The 21,884-nt window shown below is 51.2% G+C and overlaps 2 protein-coding genes and 1 long non-coding RNA gene across 6 annotated transcripts in view; 2 read left to right on the top strand and 1 right to left on the bottom strand.

Moving 5' to 3' along the window:
- The window catches only part of LOC116990128 (zinc-binding protein A33-like), a 1,164,093-nt gene that overhangs the window by 1,016,718 nt on the left and 125,491 nt on the right, over positions 1-21,884 (top strand). The window lies entirely within an intron of this gene.
- Positions 232-10,957, bottom strand: LOC116990146. The gene is made up of 3 exons (XR_004416440.1): positions 10,945-10,957; positions 4,645-4,650; positions 232-344 (listed from the first exon to the last, which is right to left on the bottom strand). It is a non-coding gene; the product is annotated as an uncharacterized LOC116990146 (long non-coding RNA).
- Positions 13,067-21,884, top strand: part of dhx16 (DEAH-box helicase 16) — a 38,764-nt gene continuing 29,946 nt past the window's right edge. The window contains exons 1-5 of one of the 2 annotated variants that reach the window (XM_033047676.1): positions 13,067-13,142; positions 15,594-15,804; positions 17,146-17,369; positions 18,232-18,400; positions 21,409-21,465. In XM_033047676.1, the coding sequence (XP_032903567.1) occupies positions 15,607-15,804; positions 17,146-17,369; positions 18,232-18,400; positions 21,409-21,465 (648 nt within the window). In that variant the 5' untranslated portion in view covers positions 13,067-13,142; positions 15,594-15,606. Of the gene's footprint in view, positions 13,152-15,588; positions 15,805-17,145; positions 17,370-18,231; positions 18,401-21,408; positions 21,466-21,884 lie in introns of both variants that reach the window. The other variant, XM_033047674.1, reaches the window with a different exon arrangement.

Genomic DNA, 21,884 nt, shown 5'->3' with positions numbered 1-21,884 from the left:
GGGCAGCATCTGCGGAGGGAAATGGACAGTTTGGGGTCAGACAGAACAAGGGTCCCGACAAACTCTTCCCCCACCTCCGCACCCGAAAAGTAATCTGCCCATTCCCTCCACAGATGTTGCCTGACCCACTGAGTTCCTCCAACACTTTGTGTCCTATTGCTCAAGATTCCAGCATCCACCGTCGCTTGTACCTCCATTGTCTGATGCCTTGTTCTCCAACCTCTCGCCAACAGCTCACCGCAAACAAACCCTCGCCAAATCACCTCAGTCTCTTGCCTTGCTATCTGACGGGGCTGGTTCAGATTCCAACCTCAGTTCCTCCTCCCTTCTCCCTCTCCCTCTCTCTGTGCATGACAGCATGCTATGGTTTGTGGGGAAAGCTATTAGCAGCATGGTTAGAGAGAGAAGGATCTCCTGGCTTCTTGACTGTGTTTGCCTGAGATGGATGGATATCAACAGGGAACAAAACAAAATAGAAACATAGAAAATAGGTGCAGGAGTAGGCCATTCGGCCCTTCGAGCCTGCACCACCATTCAATATGATCATGGCTGATCATCCAACTCAGTATCCCATCCCTGCCTTCTCTCCATACCCCCTGATCCCTTTAGCCACAAGGGCCACATCTAACTCCCTCTTAAATATAGCCAATGAATTGGCCTCAACTACCTTCTGTGGCAGAGAATTCCACAGATTCACCACTCTCTGTGTAAAAAATGATTTTCTAATCTCGGTCCTAAAAGACTTCCCTCTTATCCTTAAACTGTGACCCCTAGTTCTGGACTTCCCCAACACCGGGAATAATCTTCCTGCATCTAGCCTGTCCAACCCCTTAAGAATTTTGTAAGTTTCTATAAGATCCCCCCTCAATCTTCTAAATTCTAGCGAGTACAAGCCGAGTCTATCCAGTCTTTCTTCATATGAAAGTCCTGCCATCCCAGGAATCAGTCTGGTGAACCTTCTCTGTACTCCCTCTATGGCAAGAATGTCTTTCCTCAGATTAGGAGACCAAAACTGTACGCAATCCTCCAGGTGTGGTCTCACCAAGACCCTGTACAACTGCAGTAGAACCTCCCTGCTCTTACACTCAAATCCTTTTGCTATGATCACCTGGCTTCTTGACTGCGTTTGCCTGAGATGCAGTACGGATATCAACAGGGAACAACACAAAATGCTGGAGTAACTCAGCGGGACAGGCAACATCCACAGCGAGAAGGAATGGGAATCGGAAACATTGTCCATTCCTTCTCTCCAGAGATGCTGCCTGCCTCACTGAGTTACTCCAGCATTCTGTGTCTATCTTCAGTGTAAACCACCATCTGCAGACCCTTCCCACACATTTCGTCAACAGGGGCGAAAATGTGTTTCTCTGACTCAGGAATTCTCCCCCCCCCCCCCCCCCCCCCCCGAAAATTGCAGCATTCCTTCCGGCAAATCAGCGATTTGTGTTCCTGTTTGTATTTCACCCCAAATCCCTCTTCCAATAATTCGAACAGCAGTGGGAGCCCTCCATGAGATCGTACTGGGAGGTTAGCTTCATGGTGAACCTCCTCAAGAAGATGAATGAGTGCATGGTGGATTCTGACCTCCCCTCTGGTTGAGAGTGGCCGCCATCAACCTCCGCGCGTGTTGAGTAGATTCCGGAAATCTTCCGTGACTGCTCGGTGGGGGAGGTAGGGGCATGGTGGGCTGAAACCCCAGCCATCCCAATCCGAAAGTGATGTTTCAGGTCTTGCAGCCCATTTGCAGTCTTCCAATCCATTCCTGGCATTCCCGACTCCTGGTTTACAAGCTGTTGTGTTTTTATACGTGTTTTTACAATTGTGTTAGCCATAGTGGACTTTGTACGAGTATATTGTGTGTGTGTGTGTGTGCGTGTTTTGATACGAGTTTTGTATGAACAGTTTGACATTGCACGCCGGCACCTCACTCTCACCTTCCACCTCCTTGGAAGTGTATTCACACAAAAACCTCAATAAAATTTTGTAACTGGCTCCAAGGCTACGGATGTTGTGAAGCTGAATCTTTGTCACCGGTGGACAGACAACGAATATGGGCACAAAATGGCGGAGCATCTCTGGAGAGAAGGAATGGGTGACGTTTCGGGTCGAGACCTTTCATAGCAAAAGGATTTGAGTATCGGAGCATGGATGTTCTACTGCAGTTGTACAGGGTCTTGGTGAGACCACACCTGGAGTATTGCGTACAGTTTTGGTCTCCAAATCTGAGGAAAGACATTCTTGCCATAGAGGGAGTACAGAGAAGGTTCACCAGACTGATTCCTGGGATGTCAGGACTTTCATATGAAGAAAGGCTGGATAGACTCGGCTTGTACTCGCTAGAATTTAGAAGATTGAGGGGGGATCTTATAGAAACGAACAAAATTCTTAAGGGGTTGGACAGGCTAGATGCAGGAAGATTGTTCCCGATGTTGGGGGAGTCCAGGACAAGGGGTCACAGTTTAAGGATAAAGGGGAAATCCTTTAGGACCGAGATGAGGAAAAAAAAATTCACACAGAGAGTGGTGAATCTCTGGAACTCTCTGCCACAGAAGGTAGTTGAGGCCAGTTCATTGGCTGTATTTCAGAGGGAGTTAGATGTGGCTCTTGTGGCTAAAGGGATCAGGGGGTATGGAGAGAAGGCAGGTACAGGATACTGAGTTGGATGATCAGCCATGATCATATCGCATGCTCGAAGGGCCGAAGCACCTATTTTCTATGTTTCTATGTTTCTTCAGACTGAGAGTCAGAGGAGAGGGAGACACAGAGATGTGATCGGAAACGAGGGCATGAAGTGCAAGGAAAATGTAGAATTGTGAGCTGGGGGAAGGTGACAACAAAGCAAACAGATATACAATTTAATATGCACATCCTAACCTTCCTGTCACCGACTGGTGGCTTGTTCCTTCAACGATCAGATATGCAGAACCTATTGTGAACATGACGCTGCTTATTGCATATGCCTCTGCATTATTATAATCAATTGAAAGATGCAGCATGGATACAGGCCCTTTGGCCCACCAAATCCACGCCGAACATAAATCACCCGTTCACACCAGTTCTAACCCTCTTTTCCCCCCCTCTCACGCCTCCCCTCACTTCCCCTCCCTCTCCCTCTCCCCCTCTCTCCTTCTCTCCCTCTCTCCCTCTCCCCCTCTTTCTCTCCATCTCTCCCCCTCTCCTCTCTCCGCTATCCCCCTCTCCCTCTCCCTCTCTTCCTCCCTCTCTCCCCTCTCCCTCTCCCCTCCCTCTCTCCCTCTCCCCCTCTTTCTCTCCCTATCTCTCCCCTCTCCTTCTCTCCCTCTCTCCCCTCTCCCTCTCTCCCTCTCCCCCTCTTTCTCTCCCTCTCTCCCCACCCCCTCTCCCTCTGTCCCTCTCCCCTTCCCCCTACCCCTCCTTCTCCCCCTCCCTCTCCCTCTCTCCCCTCTCTCCCTCTCTCCCTCTCCCCCTCTTTCTCTCCATCTCTCCCCCTCTCCCTCTCCCTCTCCCACTCCCCTCCCCCTCCCTCTCCCCCTCTCTCCTTCCCTCCTTCTCTCCTTCTCCCTCTCTCCCCCGCTCCCTCTCTCCCATTCCCTCTCCCCTTCCCTCTCTCCCCCTCTCTCACTCTCCCTCCCTCCCTCCCCCCACTTTCCCCCTCTTTCCACTCTCCCCCCCCCCCCCCCCCCCACCAGTGCACGCTGCCCTCGAGACATCTGGAGAGGAGCCGGTTGTCCACCTCTTTGCAGAGTGTGGATTTGCGAAGAGAGTCTGGAGAATGATGCAAAGGTCCCCTTGTCACGGTTTATCCCGACACAGCTCTGCAGCAGAGAACTCTCTGAATTCACGGACTCTTCCCAGGGACACATTCCTTCCATCGACTCCATCTACACCTCACGCTGCCTCGGCAAGGCCAGCACCATCATCAAGGACCAGTCTCACCCCGGTCACTCCCTCTTCTCCCCTCTCCCATCAGGCAAGCAGAACAAACGTGTGAAAACGCACACCTCCAGATTCAGGGACAGTTTCTTCCCAGGTCTTATCAGGCTCGGAAACATACCACCTACAACTAGAGAGCGGTCCTGACTTCCCATCCACCTCATTAGAGACCCTGGGACTATCTTTAATCAGACATTCCTGGACTTTATCTTGTACTAAACATTATACCCTTTATCCTGTATCTGTACACCGTGAACGGCTAGATTGTAAACATATTTCCGCTGACTAATAAGCATGCAGCAAAAACCTTTCACTGTATCTTGTGAAGGGCCTGTTTCCGCGCTGTATCTCTAAACTAAACTGAACTGATCTAACTGCGGATGATGTGGTGAAGCTTGTCTCTATGTGATTCAGTGTCAGGGACTTTCCAGTCGGCATACGTACGTACACAGCCGGTCACTGTTATGAGACTTTCCTGTCACATTTCCTGTGTTCCCAGCAACTTATAGAAACATAGACAATAGGTGCAGGAGTAGGCCATTCGGCCCTTCGAGCCTGCACCGCCATTCAATATGATCATAGCTGATCATCCAACTCAGTATCCCATACCTGCCTTCTCTCCATACCCCCTGATCCCTTTAGCCACAAGGGCCACATCTAACTCCCTCTTAAATATAGCCAATGAACTGTGGCCTCAACTACCTTCTGTGGCAGAGAATCCCAGAGATTCACCACTCTCTGTGTGAATTTTTTTTTTCTCATCTCGGTCCTAAAAGATTTCCCCCTTATCCTTAAACTGTGACCCCTAGTTCTGGACTTCCCTGACATCGGGAACAATCTTCCTGCATCTAGCCTGTCCAACCCCTTAAGAATTTTGTAAGTTTCTATAAGATCCCCCCTCAATCTTCTAGATTCTAGCGAGTACAAGCCGAGTCTATCCAGTCTTTCTTCATATGAAAGTCCTGCCACCCCAGGAATCAGTCTGGTGAACCTTCTCTGTACTCCCTCTATGGCAAGAATGCCTTTCCTCAGATTAGGAGACCAAAACTGTACGCAATACTCCAGGTGTGGTCTCACCTGGAAGGCAGGAACAATACACAGTGGACAGTTTACGTTTATCTGCTCTACCTCGGTAAGTTCATAGGTGCTAGGAGCAGAATTAGGCCATTCGGCCTATCAAGTCTACTCCGCAATTCAATCATGGCTGATCTAACCCTCATCACCCCATTCTCCTGCTTTCTCCCCATAACCCTTGACACCCTTACCAATCAAGAATCTGTCAATCTGCACCTTAAAAATATGGAAATGAATTCCACAGATTCACCACCCTCTGACTAAAGAAATTCCTCTTAATTTCTTTTTTTTAAATTTTTTTTACAATACTATACAATACCGTTTATTTGTCATTTGAACCACACATGAAGTTCAAACGAAATTTGGTTTCTGCAGTCATACAACAAGAAAAGAACCAAGACACACACCCAACACAATTTACACAAACATCCATCACAGTGAATCTCCTCCTCACTGTGATGGAAGGCAAAGTCTTGTCTCTCCCCTGAAGGTATGTACTTTTTCTGAAGGAATGTACTTTTATTCTGAGGTTGTACCATCTGGTTCTAGTTTCTCCAACTAGTGGAAACATCCCACATCCTCCCTATTCGGGACTTTCACTTTTCAGTAATTTTCAATGAGGATCTTCCCCTCATCCTTCTGAACCCACGTCAAAATCCTTGGCGTGATATTTGACTCAGCACTGAAATTTGACAAACAAGTCAATGCCGTGGTAAAAGCTAGCTTCTTTCAGTTCGGACGATAGTTAAAATAAAACAATTCCTCCAGTTTGATGACCTGGAAAAGATCATCCACACATTCATCTCCTCCCGCCTAGATTACTGCAACTCCCTTTACACTGGCATCAGCCAATCTTCCCTGTCCCGCCTGCAACTGGTCCAAAACGCCGCAGCGTGCGAGACTCCTGACGGGCACCCGAAAAAGGGACCACATCACCCCGATCCTGGCCTCTCTCCACTGGCTCCCTGTGCGGTTCCGTATAAACTTCAAGATTCTCCTCCATGTCTACAAAGCCCTCAATGGGCTTGTCCCCACCTACATAAAAAGTCTTCTCACCCACCACTCCACCTCCAGGCCCCTCAGATTGGCCGACTTGGGGCTGCTGAATATCCCACGGTCTAGGCATAAGCTCAGGGGCGACCGTGCCTTTGCGGTTGCAGCCCCTAGACTGTGGAACAGCATCCCCCTTCCCATCAGAACTGCCCCCTCCATCGACTCTTTTAAGTCAAGACTAAAGACTTATCTATACTCCCAAGCCTTTCCTGACAACCTCTGAGTGAGGGCTACATGTATATATGTGTGTAGTCTGTTTTGTTGTGCTATTCTTATAACAAATGTAAAGCACTTTGGCCAACGCGAGTTGTTTTTTAAATGTGCTATATAAATAAATGCAACTTGACTTGACTTGACTTGAACTCCAGGAAGTACAGGCCCAGTGACTTCAAACGCTCATCGCAACGAGGAGAGAGGCAAGGATGAGAGCATTTTCCTCGCCGCCCCCACTCCATTTCCTCCCACCTGCAACACGCACACTTTATTTCCAAATTTGGCTCTTTGTGACAAGAAAATGTCTTTCGAAACCACTTTTTATAGAAGCCTCAACAGCTCACACAGGCTTGTCGGCGCCATCACTGGGGGAAGGCCGTACTGCAAGCTGAGGGAGTGCATTGAACTCTTCCACATATGGGCAGAAGCACTCAGATAGGCTGAATACTCCGAATGCCTGAGTTTAAGATTAGAAGGGATTTGGTGCAGCTCCTGACAACCACGCTATAAATACCACAAAAGCCACAAATTGGGAAGAGATTATGCTGAGCTGAGCTGAGTTTTATTGTCAGGCAGAGAAACGAAGGAGGAACTCAGCGGGTCAGGCAGCTTCCACCCTTGCTATTAAACCCGCCGACAATGGAGGTGCCATTGTACAGACAAAAGTGCTGAAGTAACTCAGTGGGACAGGCAGCATCTCTGGAGAAAATGGATAGGCGACATTTTGGGTTGGGGTCCTTCTTCAGAGGCAGTAACAATAAGATTACGGAGAGTCGGTTTGTCAAGGAAGACTCTCTCTAACTTCTACAGGTGCACAGTAGAGAGCATGCTGACCGGTTGCATCGTGGCTTGGTTCGGCAACTTGAGCGCCCTGGAGAGGAAGAGACTACAAAAAGTAGTAAACACTGCCCAGTCCATCATCGGCTCTGACCTTCCTTCCATCGAGGGGATTTATCGCAGTCGCTGCCTCAAAAAGGCTGGCAGTATCATCAAAGACCCACACCATCCTGGCCACACACTCATCTCCCTGCTACCTTCAGATAGAAGGTACAGGAGCCTGAAGACTGCAACAACCAGGTTCAGGAATAGCTACTTCTCCACAGCCATCAGGCTATTAAACCTGGCTCGGACAAAACTCTGATTATTAATAACCCATTTTCTGTTATTTGCACTTTATCAGTTTATTTATTCACGTGTGTATATATTTATATCATGGTATATGGACATACTGATCTGTTTTGTAGTCAATGCCTACTATGTTCTGTGTGCTGAAGCAAAGCAAGAATTTCATTGTCCTATACAGGGACACATGACAATAAACTCACTTGAACTTGAACTTGAACTTGAACTCAGCAGGTCAGGCAGAATCTCTGGGGAACATGGATTGGTTATGTTTCGTGCTGGCACCTTCCTTCAGACTGTAGACCTCAGAGGGCGGCACAGCTGGTAGAACTGCTGCCCCATAGTGTCGGAGACCCGAGTTCGGTCAGTGCAGAGTTTGCACGTACGTAATGTGGCCGCGTGGGTTTCCTCCGGATGCTCCAGTTTCCTCCTATAATCCCAAAGACATGCGGGTTCATACGTTAATTGACAATAGACAATAGGTGCAGGAGTAGAGGCCATTCGGCCCTTCGAGCCAGCACCGCCATTCAATGTGATCATGGCTGGTCATCCCCAATCAGTACCCCGTTCCTGCCTTCTCCCCATATCCCATGACTCCGCTATTTTTAAGAGCCCTATCTAGCTCTCTCTTGAAAGCATCCAGAGAACCTGCCTCCACCGCCCTCTGAGGCAGAGAATTCCACAGACTCACCACAAGTGTTTGCTCGTCTCCGTTCTAAATGGCTTACCCCTTATTCTTAAACTGTGGCCCCTGGTTCTGGACTCCCCCAACATCGGGAACATGTTTCCTGCCTCTAGCGTGTCCAAGTCCTTAACAATCTTATATGTTTCAATGAGATACCCTCTCATCCTTCTAAACTCCAGAGTGTACAAGCCCAGCCGCTCCATTCTCTCAGCATATGACAGTCCCGCCATCCCGAGAATTAACCTAGTAAACCCACGCTGCACTCCCTCAATAGCAAGAATGTCCTTCCTCAAATTTGGGGACCAAAACTGCACACAATTGACTTCTGTAAATTGCCCGTAGTGTGTAGGGAGTGGCTGAGTAAATGGGATAATCATAGAACTAGTGTCAACAATAGACACAAAGCGCTGGAGTAACTCCTGCCCTGCTGTGTTACTCCAGCACTTTGTGCCTATCTCTGGTGTAAATCAGCATCTGCAGTTCCTCGATTCTATATAGAACTAGTGTGAACGGGTGATTGATGGTCGGTCTGGACTTGGTGGGCCGAAGGACCTGTTTCTGTGCTGTATCTCTAAGAAAACTGAAAACGAAAATACTCAGACTTAAGGTTTAAGAAGGATCTGCAGATGCTGGAAAATCGAAGGTGGACAGAAATGCTTGAGTCTGAAGAAGGGTTTCGGCCCGAAACGTTGCCTATTTCCTTCGCTCCATAGATGCTGCCTCACCCGCTGGGTTTTTCCAGCATTTTTGTCTACTCAGACTTAAGAATTAGTTTGATGAAAGATCCTGACCCAAAACATCACCTAGCCACATTTTCCAAAGCTGTTCCCTGGCCCACTGAATTACTCCAGCACTTGGTGTCTTTTTTGTAAGCTAGCATCTGCAGTTCCTTATGTCTCCATCCGTATACATCCTCTTGGAGTATCTTCAATACCCCGCAACACTGCTGCTCTCTCTCCCCATCCCCCCACTCGCAACAAGGGCAGAGTCCCCCTAGTCCTCACCTTTCACCCCACTAGCCGTCACATACAACAAATAGTCCTCCGTCAGTTTCGCCACCTCCGACGTGACCCCACCACTCGCCACATCTTCCCATCTCCCCCCCCCCCTTTCCGCAAAGACCGCTCCCTCCGTAACTCCCTTGTCAATTCTTCCCTTCCCTCCTGCACCACCCCCTCCCCGGGCACTTTCCCTTGCAAGAGATGCAACACTTGTCCCTTTACCCCCCCCCTCAACTCCATTCAAGGACCCAAGCAGTCGTTCCAGGTGCGACAGAGGTTCACCTGCATCTCCTCCAACCTCAACTGTTGCATCCGCTGTTCTAGATGTCAGCTGATTTACATCGGTGAGACCAAGTGTAGGCATGGTGATCGCTTCGCCGAACACCTCCGCTCAGTCCACATTAACCGACCTGACCTCCCGGTGGCTCAGCACTTCAACTCCCCCTCCCATTCCGTATCCGACCTCTCTGTCCTGGGCCCTCCTCCATGGCCAGAGTGAGCAACACCGTAAATTGGAGAAACAGCACATCATATTCCACTTGGGGAGTCTGCACCCTGGTGGTATAAACATTGAATTCTCCCAATTCCATTAGCCCTTGCTGTCTCCTCCACCTCCTAGCTCTCCCCCAGCCCTCGGGCTCCTCCTCCTCCTTTTCACTTTCTTCTCCCTCACTGTCCCGAGTCTGGGAGTGTTTGATGGGACAGCGCAGAGAGTTCTATTTCATATCTAACCCGTTCTGTCCTTACCCTGTGAGTGTTTGACAATATAGAATCCTTGTTTTCAAATCCTGTCTTAACCCTCTCCTTGCCACCTTCAGACGTTTCCAGCACTGATCCAACGCTCACATCCAATTTGGGCTACATGCACAGTGAAAAGCTTTTTATTGCACACTAACCAGTCAGTGGAAAGACAAGACCTGATTACAATTGAGCCAGCCATAGTGTACAGATACATGATAAAGAGAACAATGTTTTTAGTGCAAGATAAAGCTAGTATAGTTTGATCAAAGATAGTTCCAGGGTCTCCAAGAGGTAGATGGGAGGCCAGGACTGCTCTCTGGTTGTGGTAGGATGGTTCAGTTGCCTGTTAACAGCTGGGAAGAAACTGTCCCTAGAGGCATAGTGTGGAAACAGGCCTTTCGGCCCAACTTGCCCAACACTGGCCAACAATGTCCCAGCAACACTAGTCCAACCTGTTCAAGCTTGGTCCATATCACTCCAAACCTGTCCTATCCATGTACCTGTCCAACTGTTTCTTAATGTTGGGATAGTCCCAGCCTCAACTACCTCCTCAGGCAGCTTGTTCCACACACCCACCACCCTTTGTGTGAAATCCCTGAATCTAGTGGTGTGCGTTTTCTCACCTCTGTACCTCCAGACTAGGGTTGCCAACATTCTCACTCCCAAATAAGGGACAAAAAGGTAGGTGTAGACGGGACATATAAGGGACAATAAGGGCATTGAGGGGGAGGAGACGGGGAATGGACGGGACGGGGGGAGGGGGTTACAGAGACGGGGAGAGGGGGCTGGATAGGAAGGGGAAGGGGACATTGAGGGGAGGAAACATTGAGGGGGAGGGGACGGGACATTGAGGGGGGGGGGCATTGAAGGGGAGGGGACATTGAGGGAGAGGGTACATTGAAGGGGAGGGGAGGGGACATTGAGGGAGGGAACGGAGGGGACTGAGTGTGAGGGGACATTGGAGGGGAGGGTACATTGAGGGGGAGGGGAGGGGACATTGAGGGAGGGAGGGGAGGGGACTGAGTGGGAGGGGAGGTTACAGAGACGGGCAAAATATAGCGTACAACTGATACGCGTAAGGGGACCTGTAATTGGATGACAGGTCCCCTTACATGCATCAGTCGTGCATGGGGTAAAGAGCACATGCAACATGCACCCACGCTGTTGTATCAGATCTAGGATTCGGCTGTAAGCGTTTCCTCTGGTGATTACAGAGTAGTAGCAGTCAAATAGGGTACAAGGACTGTCCCGTATGGGACAAACCAATTTAACCCCATATATACCAAAGATCCTATAGCGGAGCAAGATAGACCACCCCTTCTAAATGCAACGGGCTGACGTGTAGTACGCAACGGAACGGAACGGAACGGAACGTGGGCCTTTTTTTTCCATCCATTTCCGTAATCGGACAGCGTAATCAACATTGCGGGGGAACAGTTTGTGTTCATAAATTAAAATTCTGAAAACGAGGAGAAGATTTTTACCAAATAACTTTTATTTTTACGAGGGTGTTTCCGTAACCGGCTTCCGTCTCCGCACGGGTTTCCTATGGGATCTTTGGTGTGGAGATGGAAGTCGGTTACAGAAATGGGGCCGAAAATTACCCATGAATCTGCCCATGACCGTACTACGTCTTTTTTGCCGAGTGATCTATCTTGCTCGCTGTAGGATCTTTGATATATATGGGATGTCCCGGCTAATACGGAACAGTTGGCAACCCTACTCTGGCTTGATGGGAAAGGGAAGAAATGGGAGGGACCGGGGTGAGACTGGTCCTTGATGATGCTGCTGGTTCAGATTCAGATTCAAACTTTATTGTCATTGTGCAGTGTACAGTACAGAGACAACGAAATGCAGTTAGCATCTCTCTGGAAGAGCGACATAAATATGAGCAATAAATAAATATATTTACGTGCATACAGTCATAGTAGTGCAATTAATATTTTTTTCCTGGTGGAAGGAGTGTCCGGGGGGTGACTGGCAATCACCGAGGTACAGTTTTGAGTAATGTAACAGCCGCAGGGAAGAAGCTGTTCCTGGATCTGCTGGTCCGGCAACGGAGAGACCTGTAGCGCCTCCCGGATGGTGGGAGGGTAAACAGTCTGTGGTTGGGGTGAGAGCAGTCCTTGGCGATGCTGAGCGCCCTTCGCAGACAACGCTTGCTTTGGACAGACCCAATGGAGGGGAGCGAGGAACCGGTGATGCGTTGGGCAATTTTCACCACCCTCTGCAATGCCTTCCGGTCGGAGACAGAGCAGTTGCCATACCATACTGTGATACAGTTGGTAAGGATGCTCTCGATGGTGCAGCGGTAGATGTTCACCAGGATCTGAGGAGACAGATGGACCTTCTTCAGTCTCCTCAGGAAGAAGAGACGATGGTGAGCCTTCTTGACCAGAGTTGAGGTATTGTGGGTCCAAGAGAGGTCATCGGAGATGTTGACCCCCAGGAACCTGAAGCTAGAAACACGTTCCACCTCCGTCCCGTTAATGTGGATGGGGGTGTGCGTGCCGCCCCTGGACTTCCTGAAGTCTACAATGAGCTCCTTGGTCTTCTTGGAGTTAAGGGCTGGTCTTGCCAAGGCAGCGTGAAGTCCGTACTCACTCCTCCCCGACACACAGGGGGTGCTGCAGACACAGCCTGCACGCATAGAGAAAATAGGCGCAGGAGTAGCCCATTCGGCCCTTCCAGGCAGCGCCAACATTCGATGCGATCACACATTCCTCCCTGACATTGGGGGCGCTGCAGGCACGGCCTGCACACACTCCTCCCTGACATTGGGGGCGCTATAGACACAGCCTGCACACACTCCTCCCCTACAGAGGGGGCGCTACAGACACAGCCTGCACACACTCCTCCCTGACATTGGGGGCGCTACAGACACAGCCTGCACACACTCCTCCCGTACAGAGGGGGCGCTACAGGCACAGCCTGCACTCACTCCTCTCCTACAGAGGGGGCGCTACAGGTACAGCCTGCACTCACTCCTCCCGTACAGAGGGGGCGCTACAGACACAGCCTGCACTCACTCCTCCCCTACAGAGGGGGCGCTACAGGCACAGCCTGCACACACTCCTCCCCTACAGAGGGGGCGCTACAGGAACAGCCTGCACACACTCCTCCCGTACAGAGGGGGCGCTACAGGCACAGCCTGCACACACTCCTCCCGTACAGAGGGGGCGCTACAGGCACAGCCTGCACTCACTCCTCTCCTACAGAGGGGGCGCTACAGGCACAGCCTGCACTCACTCCTCCCCTACAGAGGGGGCGCTACAGGCAGCGTTTCAGGGACTACGTCGCTTCCGGGTCACAGGTCAGAGTTGCTGTTGCCAAGGAAGGAGGCGAGTGGTGGTGAGTGGAGGGAGGGAGGGATGGAGGGAGGGAGAAAGGGACAGAGGGAGAGTGAGAGGGAGAGAGAGATGGAGAGAGAGAGGGAGAGAGAGCGTATGTGAGAGCGAGAGAGAGAGAGGGGAAGAGAGGGAGAGAGGGAGAAAAAGAAGGAGAGAGGGAAAGAGAAAGAAAGAGAGAGAAAGAGAGGGAGAGAGGTATAGAGGGTAGAGAGAGGGAGAGGTAAATAGGGAGAGCGAGAGAGAGGTATATAGAGAAAGAGAGGGTGAGAGAGGTATATAGAGAGAGGGAGAGAGGGAGAGAGAAAGAGAGGGAGAGAGAGAAAGATAAGAGCGAGGGAGAGAGAAAAAAAAAGAGAAAGAGAGAGAGATTGTTTAAGAAGGAACTGCAGATGCTGGAAAATTGAAGGGAGACAAAAGTGCTGGAGAAACTCAGCGGGTGCAGCAGCATCTATGGAGCGAAGGAAATAGGCGACGTTTTGCGCCGAAACCCTTCTTCAGAGAGAAAGATTCAGATTGTTGGTTGAAGGAAGGCAGGGATGGATTTGAAGGGAGAAGGAAACGGATGGAGGGAGATGGATGGAGGGAGGCCGGGGCCAGGAGCCGCTCCCCCCATCCCCGTCCCCGTCCCCATCCCCGATCGGAGCAGCGGGGCGAAAGGCCGAACGACATCTCCTGGGCCCCACAGGTCCAGCTCCTGCAAAGCCTGGGGCTGACAGGGTGGACAGGTCGGGTCCCAGTGAACCTCGGGAGAGGAGATCTCGTTAACTCACTCGCCCCCAGGACCTGTCACTGAACCTTCACTCTCTTCCCCCCCCCCCCCACGATCCTAGACTCTCCCACAGGTGGAAACATCCCCTTCACATACACTCTCTCGTGCAAGTTTATTTAAAAAAATTTTTTTTGCACTCAACATTTATTAACAAGACAAAGTACACGTACAAACAAGATATACAAATCACACAGCAACTGCCAGCATCACATCAGATTATCCCAGAGTTCTGTCGCAGAAGCATCACATTCACAGGCACCCAAGCGAGCTCATCATATTTAATCCTACTTAATATATAATCACCCGTTATGTTAAACCAGACACTTGTATGCCACTTGAAGAACTTATTTTGTCATCGATCGCCCCTATGTATGCACTTATACACAGTCACAATCATGGCTGTACATATGGTTCCATATACACGTATACAGTACCAATCAAACTACTCCCCTGCACTGGGGCTATGGAGAAATCGTGTCCTTAATCACTTGGCAGTTGTAGTAATAGGGAGGTTTCACGGCAGTCGGGTCACGACCCATGACCCGTACTGTTGCTACGCTACTCCAAATGGATTACACGCGATGAACTGCAGGTAGGCACTTACCATTGTTTCCAGCGTAGCGGGCCCGTTAAAACCCGCCGAAAATGTCCATTTTTGCGCTGTAAATAATTATGGAAATCGGGATAAGCGTGTGAGACATTTAGCCTACTTCACAATTCCAAAAGTGAGGAGAAATGACGGTAGATAGAAGCGAAAGCTGAAGGGACAACAACAGCCAGAGTGCTTGGCGAACATTGGCCGTTTGCTCACTGCATCTCATCAACAGTAAGGCATTATTTGTGTTTTTTCTTGATTGCTTTGGCATCTAAAAAGTTTCAGAAGTGATAAATCTGGCTGTAATTTTTTTAAATCGCCCATGGTTCTCAAGTAGGTTTTTACATACCAAATGAAAACGCATCTGAAGGAAAATTTACAGCCAGATTTATCACTTCTGAGAATTTTTAGATACCAATCAAGAAAAACCAGTTGCAGGCGGGACAGGGAAGATTGGCTGATGCCAGTGTAAAGGGAGTTGCAGTAATCTAGGCGGGAGGAGATGAATGTGTGGATGATCTTTTCCAGGTCATCAAACTGGAGGAATTGTTTTATTTTAGCTATCGTCCGAAGCTGAAAGAATGTGCTGGCTCTGGAGAGGGTCCAGAGGAGGTTTACAAGAATGATCCCAGGAACGAGTGGGTTAACCTAGGATGAGCGTTTGTCGGCGCTGGGCATGGAGTCGCTGGAGTTTAATAGAATGAGGGGAGATCTCATTGAATCATTCAGAATAGTGAAAGGCTTAGATAGAGTGGATGTGGAGAGGATGTTTCCACTAGTGGGCGTCTAGGACTAGAGGTCACAGAATTAAAGGACGTTCTTTTAGGAAGGAGATGAGGAGAAATTTCTTTAGTCAGAGGGTGGTGAATCTGTGGAATTCATTGCCACAATCGGCTGTGGAGGCCAAGTCAATGGATATTATTAAGGCGTAGATTGACGGATTATTGTTGCCAGGGTGGGTGGTGCCACACTGACGGTGCCCGGTGTTGCCAGGGTGGGTGGTGCCATGCTGGGTGCCTGGTGCCGCCATGGGCATTTAGTGCCACACTGACAGTGTTCCCGTGTCTCCCTCCGGCAGGCAGGCGGGCACGATGGGCACCCTGGAGCAGTGGGTGAACGACCAGCTGCACCAGCTGCTGGGCCTGAGCGACAAGCATGTGGCACAGTTCCTGGTGGGCACCGCCCGGCACAGCGGGAGTGCTGCCGACCTAGTGCAGCGGCTCCAGGACACAGCCACCATCGACATCACGCCCGGCGTGCGGGTCTTCGCCACCCAGCTCTGGGCCAAGGTGGGTACAGGGGGTTGGCGGGGGGCGGGGGGGCAAAGGGTGTGGGACGGGCTAGCATACCTGCGGGCAGCGGGGTTGGGACAGGTGGGTACGGGACGGGCATGGGAAGGCAGGAGGGGCGTACCTGCGAGCAGCGGGGAAGGGCAGGGGTGGGGCAACCATGCGGGCTGCTGCTGGTCAAGGTGACCCCCTTCCCCACCCATATAACCATATACCAATTACACCACGGAAACAGGCCATCTCGGCCCTTCTAGTCCATGCCGAACACTTACTCTCCCCTAGTCCCATCTACCTGCACTCAGACCATAACCCCCCATTCCTTTCCCGTCCATATACCTGTCCAATTTATTTTTAAATGATAAAATCGAACCTGCCTCCACCACTTCCACTGGAAGCTCATTCCACACAGCTACCACTCTCTGAGTAAAGAAGTTCCCCCTCATGTTACCCCTAAACATCTGTCCCTTAATTCTCAAGTCATGTCCTCTTGTTTGAATCTTCCCTACTCTCAATGGGAAAAGCTTATCCCATCTTCCTCTCTTCCTCTCCCCATCACTCTCCTCCCCAACCTCCCTCCCTTCCCCACACAGGCCGGTCGGACCCTCTCCCCTCTCTCCCCGGTGCAGATCCCCAGTCAGCTCTGACACTCTCCCCACTGTCTGGGCAGATCCCCACGGTGGTCTGACCCTCTCTACCCTCTCTCTCTATGGACAGATTGCTGGGTCTGACCCTCTCCCCGGGCTGGCCTGACCCTCTCTTCACCCCTGGGCACATCCCCAGACCCAGTCTACCCCTCTCCCCTCTCTCTCTCCCTGGACAGATCCACGTGCTTGACCCTCTTCCCCCCCCCCTCCCCCTCTTCCCTCCCCCTCTCCCCTCCCCCCTCTTCACCCCCCTCTTCCCCCTTCCCCCCCTTCCTCTTCACCCCCTCTTCTTCACCACCTCTTCTACTCCCTCCCCACCTTCCCCCCTCTTCTGCCCCCTCTTCTCCCCCTCTTCTCCCCCTCTCCCCCACCCACTTCCCCCCCTCTTCTCACCCCTCTCCCCCCCCCCTTCTCTCCCCCTCTCCTCCACTCCCCATTTCCCTACCACTCCTCCCTTCCCCGCCTCCTCCCTTCCCCTTCTCCCCTCGTCCCTTCCCCTCCTCCCCCCTTCCCCCCCCTTCCATCCCCCCCCCCTTACTCCCCCCATCACCTCCCCACTCTCCCTCTGTGGAGATCCCCATGTCTGTCCCCCTCTCTCTCCCCTCTTCCCCCCCCCCCGTGCAGATCTCAGGGTCTGCCCCTCTCCGTCTCCCCAGACAGATCCCCAGGTCTGACTCCCCTCTCTCCCCCCGTGCAGATCCCGCGGGAGCGGCGGGAGGAGAAGGCAGCGCGGGCGGTGGAGCGGGCGGCGCTGGCCCTGCAGCAGCACAGCCGCACCTACACGTTGCTGGAGGACAGCGAGGACAGCGAGCCGGAGGCAGCCCCCGACCGCCGTAAGGACAAGAGCAAGGCCAAGGCCAAGAGGGCTCACCTACGCAGGAAGAGGGCAGAGTCGTCCGACAGCGGGGACGAGGACACCACGTGAGTGAGGGGGGGGTGGGGGGGGTGAGAGGGGGCGAGGGAGCAGGGGGAGACGTGAGGGGGTGGGGAGAGGGTGGTGAGGGAGCAGGGGGAGACGTGAGGGGGCATGCAGAGGGGGGGGTAAGGGGATGAGAGAGGGAGGAGGGTGGGGGGAGGGTATGTCTACAAAGCCCTCAATGGGCTTGCCCCCACCTACATCAAAAGTCTTCTCACCCACCACTCCACCTCCAGGCCCCTCAGATCGGCCGACTTGGGATTACTGAATATCCCACGGTCTAGGCATAAGCTCAAGGGCGACCGTGCCTTTGCGGTTGCAGCCCCTAGACTGTGGAAAAGCATCCCCCTTCCCATCAGAACTGCCCCCTCCGTCGACTCTTTTAAGTCAAGACTAAAAACTTATCTGTACTCTTAAGCGAGGGCTATATGTATATATGTATGTAGTTTGTTTGTTTATACTATTCTTATAACAAATGTAAACCAATTTGGCCAACGAGAGTTGTTTTTTAAATGTGCTATATAAATAAATGTGACCTGATTTGACGTGACTTGGAAGGAGAGGGAAAGAGGAAAGGAGAGAGGGATGAGGGGAAGGGGAGAGGGAGGGTTGAGGGGACAGGGAGAGGGAGAGAAAGGTCAGGAAGAAAGGTAAGGGGACAGGAGTACATGGCTCATCAAGTCCACTGAGATTGGCACAAAATGCTGGAGTAACTCAGCGGGACGGGCAGCATCTCTGGAGAGAAAGAAGGCATGGGTGACGTCTCGGGCCGAGACCCTTCTTCAGTTACTCCAGCATTTTGTGTCCATCTTCGGTGTCAACCGCAGTTCCTTCCGACACACGCGTCTCCTAATTCTCCCCGTCCAGGAAGAAGCCGCCGTCTCCTCAAAAGCAATCGGGCTCGGAAGAGGAGGAATGGGAGAAGGAGGAGAAGGATCGACTGAAGGATCTGGAGGAGCGCGATGCCTTCGCCGAGAGGATCAAACAGCGGGACAAGGACAGGACCCGCGTCGTCCTGGAGCGCTCCGATAAAAAGGTCGGCAACTTCATGAGTTCATAGTTTGACAGGAGCAGAATAGAAACATAGACAATAGGTGCAGGAGTAGGCCATTCGGCCTTTCGAGCCTGCACTGCCATTCAATATGATCATGGCTGATCATCCAACTCAGTATCCTATACCTGCCTTCTCTCCATACCCCCTGATCCCTTTAGCCACAAGGGCCACATCTAACTCCCTCTTAAATACAGCCAATGAACTGGCCTCAACTACCTTCTGTGGCAGAGAGTTCCAGAGATTCACCACTCTGTGGGGAAAAAAAAAATTCTCATCTCGGTCCTAAAAGACTTCCCCCTTATCCTTAAACTGTAACCCCTTGTTCTGGACTTCCCCAACATCGGGAACAATCTTCCTGCATCTAGCCTGTCCAACCACTTAAGAATTTTGTAAGTTTCTGTAAGATCCCCACTCAATCTTCTAAATTCCAGCGAGTACAAGCCGAGTTTATCCAGTCTTTCTTCATATGAAAGTCCTGCCATCCCAGGTATCAGTCTGGTGAACCTTCTCTGTACTCCCTCTATGGCCAGAATGTCTTTCCTCAGATTAGGAGGCCATTCGGCCCGTCAAGTCTACAATACCATTGAATCATGGCCGATCTATCTCCCCTTCTCATCCCCATTCTCCTGCCTTCTCCCCATAGCACCTGATACCCGTATTAATCAAGATTCTACCTATATCTGCCTTAAGAAACATTATCCATTGATTTGGCTTCTGTGGCAATGAATTCCACAGATTCACCACCCTCTGACGAAAGAAATTCCTCTTCATCTCCTTGCTAAAGATAGAAAAATAGGTGCAAGAGTAGGCCATTTGAGCCAGCACCGCCATTCAATATGATCACGGCTGATCATCTAAAATCAATATCCCGTTCCTGCTTTTTCCCCATACCCCTTGACTCCTTTAGCCCAAAGAGCTAAATCTAACTCTCTCTTGAAAACATCCAGTGAAGATGCCCCGATCTGTGAAAGAACGTCCTTTAATTCTGAGGCTGTGACCTCTGGTCCTAGACTCTCCCACCAGTGGAAACATGCTCTCCACATCCACTCTATCCAAGCCTTTCACTATTTGGTAAGTGCCACAGCGCCAGAGACCCGGGTTCGATCCTGACGACGGATGCTGCCTGTACGGAGTTTGTATGTTCTCCCCGTGACCTGCGTGGGTTTTCTCCGGGTGCTCGAGGTTTCATTCCCCCACTCCAAAGACGTACAGGTTTGCAGGTTGGTTGCCTTCTGTGAAATTATTATTTGCCCCTGATGTGTGGGATAGTGGGTGACAGGCGAGGACCTAATTGAGACATTCAGGGGGTTTATTTGTGGAAAAATGCATTCATAGAAACATAGAAAATAGGTGCAGGAGTAGGCCATTCGGCCCTTCGAGCCTGCACTGCCATTCAATATGATCATGGCTGATCATCCAACTCAGTATCCTGTACCTGCCTTCTCGCCATACCCCCTGATCCCTTTAGCCACAAGGGCCACATCTAACTCCCTCTTAAATATAGCCAATGAACTGTGGCCTCAACTACCTTCTATATAACCATATAACCATATAACAATTACAGCACGGAAACAGGCCATCTCGGCCCGACAAGTCCGCGCCGAACAATTTTTTTCCCTTAGTCCCACCTGCCTGCACTCATACCATAACCCTCCATTCCCTTCTCATCCATATGCCTATCCAATTTATTCTTAAATGATACCAACGAACCTGCCGCCACCACTTCCACTGGAAGCTCATTCCACACCGCTACCACTCTCTGTGGCAGAGAATTCCACAGATTCACCACTCTGTGTAAAAAATGATTTTCTCATCTCGGTCCTAAAAGACTTCCCTCTTATCCTTAAACTGTGACCCCTAGTTCTGGACTTCCCGTGAGTGGGTTTCACGATGGGACCTATTGATGCCCCTGTCCCACTTAGGAAACCTGAACGGAAACCTCTGGAGACTTTGCGCCCCACCCAAGGTTTCCGTGCGGCTCCCGGAGGTTTTTGTCAGTCTCCCTAATGGTCGAAAGTGGTTTCCGCTTCTTCTATGTTCCGGCGATCATTTCAGAAAATTCAAAACCGGCCGCGACTAAAAATAGGTTGCCGTTTTAAAAATCGGTAGTTTTTTAGTGGAAGCCGGTTGCGATGCTAGTTGAAGGTGGTTGCCGGAGGTTGCAGGTGGTTGCCGGAGGTTGCAGGTGGTTGCCGGAGGTTGCAGGTGGTTGCCGGAGGTTGCAGGTAGTGGAAGGTAAGACCTTTTTTTCACCCAGATTTATTCCACCAGAGAGGTCTTACCTTCCACCACCTGCAACCTCCGGCAACCACCTTCAACTAGCATCGCAACCGGGTTCGACTGAAAAATTACCGATTTTTAAAACGGCAACCTATTTTTAGTCGAGGCCGGTTTTGAATTTTTTGAAATAATTGCCGGAACATAGAAGAAGCCCTGAATACGCAGAAACCACTTTCGACCATTAGGGAGAGTGACAGAAACCTCCGGGAACCTCACGGAAACCTTGGGTGGGGCGCAAGGTCTCCAGAGTTCGGAGGTTTTTGTCAATCTCCCTACCTGCTTCCACTACCTGCAACCTCCGGCAACCACCTGCAACCTCCGGGAACCGCACGGAAACCTTGGGTGGGGCGCAAAGTGTCCAGTTCATTGGCTATATTTAAGAGGGAGTTAGATGTGGCCCTTGTGGGTAAAGGGATCAGGGGGTATGGAGAGAAGGCAGGGATGGGATACTGAGTTGGATGATCAGCCATGATCGTATCGAATGGCGGTGCAGGCTCGAAGGGCCCGAATGGCCTACTCCTGCACCTATTTTCTATGTTTCTATTCAGGTTTCCTAAGTGGGACAGGGGCATAAGTGGGACAGGGGCTTAATGGAGGGGTTGGGGGGAGGTTGAGAGCGCATGGTGTGGTGGAGAGTGGGTTGTTTGGGCATCTATGAACACACAAACGATGCGCGGTGTGTGGGTAATGCGTGCCTCTGCTCTCTGCAGGCCTACCAAGAAGCTCAGAAGCGGCTGAAGATGGGCGAGGATGATCGGAAGGCGCTGGTACGGACCCCCCGGGTGTTTCTGCTTCATGTGCTTTCTCATGGTGGGGGGGGCTGTTCCTCGACGTCTCTCTGTGAGGGCAAGAGGAAAGGTCTCGCCGGAAAGCAGGCCACTTGGCCCCACCACCCTCCTGCTGCCCCGCTTGATACGACCAGGGAACCTAGAACAGTAAAGTCACAGGAACGGGCCATTCTCACTATCTCTCTCCCCTCCCCTTTGCCTCTCTCTCCGCCCCCCCCCCCCCCCCCTCCACACACTCCGCCTCCCCACCCCCCCTGCATCTCTCTCCGTGACTCCATCCCACTGCAGAGCGCAGTGTTCTCCAAGGAACAGATGAAGCTGTGATGATCCCAGGTGCTTGACCTTGCTTGCCCGCGGGTGCGTCTTTATAAGCTCATGAGCTCCTGGGGCAGAATTAG

This window comes from Amblyraja radiata, chromosome 30, assembly GCF_010909765.2.
Source record: "Amblyraja radiata isolate CabotCenter1 chromosome 30, sAmbRad1.1.pri, whole genome shotgun sequence".
NCBI lineage: Eukaryota > Metazoa > Chordata > Chondrichthyes > Rajiformes > Rajidae > Amblyraja > Amblyraja radiata.
The sequence above is the reverse complement of the archived record's forward strand: the minus strand, read 5'-3'. Positions and strand labels throughout refer to the sequence as shown.